This window comes from Heloderma suspectum, chromosome 1 (assembly GCF_057233095.1).
Source record: "Heloderma suspectum isolate Gila_16-S chromosome 1, 16-S_ref, whole genome shotgun sequence".
NCBI lineage: Eukaryota > Metazoa > Chordata > Lepidosauria > Squamata > Helodermatidae > Heloderma > Heloderma suspectum.
Genome location: NC_139458.1, coordinates 84,410,241 through 84,417,199, shown reverse-complemented (window position 1 = coordinate 84,417,199; position 6,959 = coordinate 84,410,241). Strand labels below are relative to the sequence as shown.

General features: G+C 44.6%; 1 protein-coding gene across 1 annotated transcript in view; it reads left to right on the top strand.

Moving 5' to 3' along the window:
* The first annotated feature begins 1,686 nt into the window (after positions 1-1,686).
* The window catches only part of LOC146357540 (transmembrane protein 263-like), a 442,313-nt gene continuing 437,040 nt past the window's right edge, over positions 1,687-6,959 (top strand). The window contains exon 1 of the mRNA XM_084827740.1: positions 1,687-1,825. Coding sequence (XP_084683866.1) covers positions 1,820-1,825 — 6 coding nt within the window. The 5' untranslated portion in view covers positions 1,687-1,819. The remainder of the gene's footprint in view (positions 1,826-6,959) is intronic.

Here is a 6,959-nt window from a genome sequence, read left to right as displayed (position 1 = left end):
TGTAGCTGAAGAAAGCCTTCTTGTTGTTTTTAGCATCCCTCGCTAACCTCAGCTCGTTCTCAGCTTTAGCCTTCCTGACACCATCCCTGCAATTCCGTGCTACCTGCCTGTACTCTTCCTTTGTTGCTTGGCCTTCTTTCCACTTCCTATATGTGTCCTTTTTTGTTTTCCAGTAATTTTTAAGCTTTTTGTGAAGCCACATTGGCTTCTTCTGTTGTCTTCCTCCTTTTCCTCTTGTTGGAATTGTTTGTAATTGTGCCTTGAGAATTTCCTTTTTTAAAAGCTCCCACCCATTTTGGACTCCTTTTCTCATTAGAGTCGCTTGCCATGGGACCTTACTTATCATTGTTCTGAGTTTATTAAAATCAGCTTTCCTAAAAGCCAGGGTACGTGTTTGACTACACTCGGCTTTTGCTTCCCTTAGAACCAAGAACTGAAGTACAACACGGTCACTTTCCCCCAGAGTACCTGTAACTGCTACTTTATCCACTAAGTCAGAGGAGTGGTCCCACAGCCCCTTTCAATCAGGTGATAATCCTTCACATGAGCGATGTGTGAAGGGAGCTCACTGTATTGAAACAATTCAAAATGTTGGTCTTAACCATTTAACACCCTAAGGATACAGTCCTATGCATGTTTAAACATTGCTGGGGCAAGCTGGGATTTGTAGGACTTTTTTCTGTCTAAACATGCATAGGATTGTGACCAAAAGACTTAGGACCCAAACACCTGTTTTCCCTCAGGCTTTTAAGAACTGTTAATGTTAGTTAGCATTTGTAACTCAGCACAGTTTTGATTTTAGTGGTTATTCGAATGGATTGTTGCTGTTGCATATTAGTTTGTATGCCTTGTTGTTGTTTTCTATTTTTAAATTGTATCTGATTGTTTCTTACTACTTTGTTAGCTGCCCTGGGAACAGACATTGAAGGTGTAGGATATAAATTATGTAAAGAATTTTTTTTTAAAACAGCCTGGCGTTTGGTCTCCTACTCAGGTTGCCCCCATGAAACTGACTCTCTTGTGGTTCATGTAACAACCTAAATCATAGTCTCCTGTTGCGCTCTAGCGGTGTGTTGGGCAAGCTGCAAGATATGCTTGTCCAATTTTCAAGAGCGCAGGGGATGTCTGTCTGTCCGCCTATCTATCTAATACTAGGCTCAGATCTGCTAGTCACAGCCTCATAATGTACCAGCAGCAGCTCAATGACCTGAGGCATATTCTGTGGAATCACACATATCAAAAGTTTAGATGCAGACATATGAATATGTGCCGCTTCCCACATATATGCTCAAAACTTCTGATATTTTTGTCATGCTGGAGACGCTAGTCTCGTTTTCTGTATGCTCAAGGTTAAGCTAATGAGCATAGAGAATATTACATATTGGTTTATTTTCGAAACAAAAACAAACAACAGCGTGTTTATTCCCTGGCGTGGAGATGCAGCGATGGGGAAAACTTGCTTTTGCTCATTTTCTGGCTACCGCGCGGTCGTAACCCAGGAGCCTTCTCCCCGCGGGCGCCTCTCCCCGCTCCAGAAAGTCCTCTGCTCTACCCTGCGAAGATGGCGACCACCAGAGGCATTCCTGACCCACTCGCTCACTCCTCTTCCGGCTTGGGTCGCCATGGCGCCGAGTCGCCGCCTTCGTCGTCCTTCCCTTACTCCGTGTTTACAACCAGAGGAGGGAGGAGCCGGCGGCGGGAAAAGGCTGGGCAGCTCGTTGCGACCTTGTGCTGCTGCTGCTGCCCGTGGTCCTCCTCCTCCTCCTGAGCAAGCCACCAGTCCTCTTGAGCTGCGGCTGGGGAACCAGGGAGCGCCGGCATGAAGGTGAGCGGCGCGTCCGCCTCCTCGTCCTGACCAAGGAGCGCGGGGCTTGCTCTCCCCGTTCCGCCGGAGCTTGGGAGGGCGGCGAAGAGGGGCACTCCTGGAGGAAGGCGATCACTGACTTAACCCAGGGGGTCCTTGTCCTCTCGCTCACCTCTTGCCCCCCAAGAATGAGCAGCAGATGCTCTCTCTCCCTCTCCCCAGAAACGGAATTCCTTCCCCACGCGGTGTCCCCCCCCCCAACAAACATCAAGAGAACTTAATTCTGTTATCCTTTGAACGAAAGGATGCTCCAGTGAGGGACAGTCAAAGCAGATGGCACCATCTTCCACTCTTATTAAGGAGATAGGTCAGGCGCTCATACTACCCACATAATTCCATCAGCTCTTCTCTTTCTAGATTTTTTCTGTGGTCCCATATGGTTTGAAACACATACGCACATGCACAAACACACGTAAGATTGTTTCAGATACTCATGTGCTCTCTGCAAATTCCATATTACCGTTTGAATTCCTTTGTTAAGGGACAAAGTTAAGGGACTCTATTGCCTATAACTGTGACAATGGAATATAGTCCTCTTAATACCTTTATTAAGGGAACACCTATGCCAAACAAAAATGTAGCTATATGAGTTTGTGTTCTGTTTGGTGAATTTGGCAGACACTGCATGCTGTATAGACAGTAGACTCTATTGCCTATAGCTGTGACAATGGAATATAGTCCTCTTAACACCTTTGTTAAGGGAACACCTATGCCAAACTTCCTTTGGCATAGATTTAATTGGGCTTCCCTATGCCAAGTGAACTGCAAGTGGCTGATAATGTGGGACAGGGAATCAGCAGCTGGGATTCTGTTGCATTTACTTGATTAACTGTAACAGGAACCAATCAGGCAGGAGTTGGTGTGAGTGACCCCAAATGGAAACCAATGGAAGGGGCCGACCAAGGGCAAGATGGATGGATGATATTCTGGAGGTGACGGACTCAACCTTGGGGGAGCTGGGGGTGGCGACGGCCGACAGGTAGCTCTGGCGTGGGCTGGTCCATGAAGTCACGAAGACTTGGAAGCGACTGACCGAATAAACAACAACAAATACCATTCTATTGCAAGTTCTGTGCACTCCTGGTTTTATATTAAACTCCTGTGCTGATCCGCTGCTGAATGTACTTGCATTTAAATACTTTTACTTCCTCAGTTGGTGGGTGCTTCCGTAGGAACATAGGAAGCAGCCTTTTACTGTGTCAGACTGTGGGTCCATCTAGCCCAGCATAGTCAACACTGACTGGCAGTGGCTCTCCAGGGTTTCAGACAGGTTTCTTTCATAGCCCTACCTCAAGATGCCAGGGATTGAAGCAGAGACTTTCTGCATGCAAAGCAGGGTCCATCAAACTACAGCCCCTCCAGCTGAAGGTGTTTCCAGACAAGGCTAATTATGTCTCATTCATGGAATTTTATGGGGGATCCAGACAATGCTGCCTTTCATTTGTTATCCTCCTGTGTTTTCCCACCACTGCTTCCATCTTTTTTCTCACCAAATAAAATCTGTTAAGGGGCAGGGGGGGGGAACTGAATCACCGCACACTGTGTCTCTGATAGATAGCGCTAGGAGTTGTCCACCTGGAGTGCAGTATTTGAGTGTCTAATAAAGCTGCTTCTGGAATCTTTTAGAACTGTAGTGCCATTAATTTTTCTCCACATAGTTTTTTTTGTGCCTTGTTAGTCATGGCTCTTAGAATACTGTAGCCCTATTTGGGAATTACCCCTCACACATTCCCCACTGCAGGAGCGGATAGAGCAGGGATGTAATCATTGCCCTCTTCCCTTGTGTTCCTGATAGCCTGGCCCCACGTCCCACCGTGCATTGGGGCTGAACTGCAACATGGAGCCTGCTGTACTTGTGTGGACTGTCCATGTGATTTAGAATCTACACACGCTGATCGTTATTTCCCTAAGAACTTGAGGATTTACAATGTGTAAATCCTTGTGTTTTTATGGAAACAGAAAACAACATACTAGTTGCATTGTAATATCGCAACTCTTCTTTACCTTTTATTAATGTGCTATTAAATTAATAGATTTGTAAGAGCAAAGCAGAGGAGCCTAAAACAGCTGGGTGTACAGTATTGTACGTTGCCATTTGTTTAATATAAGCCTTAATTTGGATTTGTCTAAGTTCAGTACTTATTTTTTACTCTACATGTCTATATGCTCTGTGTCAGCCTTCATCCGGTGCCCTCTGGATGTTTTGGACTACAACTCCCAGAAGTCTTGATCATTAGCCGTGCTGGCTTGCTCTTGATGGGAGTCAAAGTCCAAAACATTTGGAGGGTATCATGTTGGGGATGGCTGCTCGATATTTTTTGTTCTTCTACACGCCATCATCTTGGGAATAAGTGAGGCATAAGAATAGAAGGTTCGAGAAGGGTTGGAGCTCTAGGGAAAGCACTGGGGCAAGTAAAACCATGTCGTGCATTTGTGGTTGTTGATTGGCTCAGCGTGATGTGTGATGCAAGCATATCCCACATGCATGTGTGTAATTAAAGAGCCTACACTTCAAAGTAGGCAGGGTTACAGCAACAGCCCTAACAGCTTAGTCATGTATGTTGGCAAGCACCTCCATATTGGGTGGATCACAGAGTGAGATGAGAGGGGAAATGGGCCCATTCCACCAGCCCTGCCGAAAGACCTTGCCCTGAAGACTCCTCCTTCCTCCACTGCTCCTCCATCAGTCCTACTGAAAAACTATTTTTTTTCCTTTTCCCTCCCCTTCCCCTTTCCTTGTGTGTCATGTCTTTTTAGATTGCAAGCTTGTGGGCAGGGACTGTCTTGTCTGACTGAATGTGTGTATGCCACTTTTGACCAAGGAGCAGGATAAAAAGACTTTAAGGGCACAGTCCTATCCATATTTAGACAGAAAAACGTCCTACAACTCCCAGCATTCCCCAGCCAGCCATGCCACACACTGTGTGCAGCTGAAGTAGGGACTTATCTGATATGGCTTCAATTGCATGTGTTCAAAAAGAACTTCAACTGTATGATAAAACATGACATGTTTTCTTTATTTGAGTGAACACACTTTGTGTTGCAACCTCTTCATTCACAATGTGTCCCAGTTCCTCCAGCTACAGAGTAGATAAAGCAAAAGCTAAACTGACATTTGTAACACATAATAAATAAAGCCACATGTGTAGGTTTGTAAAGATGTACATCTTAAATGCAGATATAAGATGTAATCCACCGCACTGAAGGAACTGACATTGGTTTTAATGGATCTGGATTGCATCCATGAAAGAAATGGTTTTCTTTTTATTTATTCTTTTAAGTGTCAAAGGTGGTCTATGGATCACCTTCTGCCCTGACTTAATGCTGTAGTAGGGAAACTTGAGGGTCATCTCTCCAGGACTAGGAGCATTTCCAAGTACTGAATAGAGAGCTGCAGTGTGAATATGTCCTGTACTAGACTACCTTCATGTGTTATTGGGATACCGCGCTATCCCCAAAGAGCAGCTGCAGTTGGGTCCCAGACAGAGCCAAAGAGGCGGCTGGGCATGGCACACATTGCTTCGCGATGAACGACAGGCTGTGTCATCCTGCTGCCTCCTACAGTTCCACCTCCTTTGGCTACTCCTGCCTGTCTTGGTGAGGTTGGCAACCAGGGCAGCAGTGTCCCTTTTTAAAAGACTTACCAATGGAGTCATCTGTGGCGGCAGCACCTGGGGCAGGGGCAAGTGAATGAAAACAGGCAAATATTGTGGGCATGTACCTGCCACACTCATTTGAACAGTAGCTGAAGGGCTCATTGGTGCCACTGGCATAAAGGAGAAGCAGGGACAATTCTCCATGTCTCCTTTGATGGCTGGTGGAGGTGCAGTCCTTTTCCCTCTTCCCTCTTCCCCTATGCCTCTTCCTACCTCTTACCCGTAATGGAGCTTGTCCAAGCTGAAGATCACAATATCCTAGGGGGCGGGTGCTCTGGTGCAGGGGTAATGCCTGATCACCTGAGACTATTCTAATTTTAATTGATTAGAGTATTGTTAAGACATTAATTATAATATCTTGTTCTGAGGAATATAAAACACCAATAACTAGCACTTGTATAGATGTGCCACTCTTTTAATTAAATGCCAGTTTCACTGTTTTCCATTGCTTTCTATTTTTGTTTGTCTGGTCTGTGAAGAGTTCTAACTCTGGTATTCAGATTCCCAGTGGGATGAAACCTAGCAACAAAGCTCTCATTAAAAGACGAGGTTTTGCAAAGTTAAAAACAAAGCCTCCATGGAGAGATTTGTAAATGCATGTGAATACAAAAATCTCAGTCACTAAGTGGATAAAGAATGACTTGTAGTCATTCTGTGGGATATCACAAGCCAAGATGGGAAAGTGTGATCAGTAAGGACTGATTGTTCTCCATTTAAAGGCACAGATCTGACTTAATTGTGCATCCTTTTGGGTGGGAAGTAAGCTGGTAGCCTTGGATTTTTCCCCATTATTTTTAGAGGTGCATGTGCATACATGCACACACTTTCCTTCTTCACTTTCCCTTCTGCACACATTTTCCTTGTTCACTCCCTGCATCCTCAGAACAAACGAGTGCTATTGTTGTGGGATGTATGTAGCTTAGTTCTCCATTTAATAGCACAGTCCTGCCTGGTGCAGTCCATTCCCAATTTCAAAGAATAGACTGGGCTATAGACTGCATTCTTATCCACTCGACTGAGTAGGCTTAGTTTTGTAATATCCAGCAAAACTAACTTTTTTGGTGGATCTGTGACAGTTGTTTAGAATCTTGTTGCTTAATCAGGACACTCATCTACCACTGCAAAGTATGCATTTCTTTTTGATTATGATAACAGAAGTCACACCTATTTGTAGCATTGCTACTCCCAACATTGATGTTAGCAGGGATCCTTGCTCCTGCAAAGTAGGTCACCCTGTTAATAACCCTTCTATGTGACTTTATTTTAAAGAAAACTTGGTATAGGCAGTGAATAAATGATCGGAAGCAAAGCAAGTATTTCAAATCTGTGTTGCTTAAACCTTTGGTAAACTGAGAATGTAATAACACCAAATTTCCTTATTTGAGTATGCAGTAGAAATGTAGTGTAGCTATGTGATACTGCAGATACAAATATGCGTG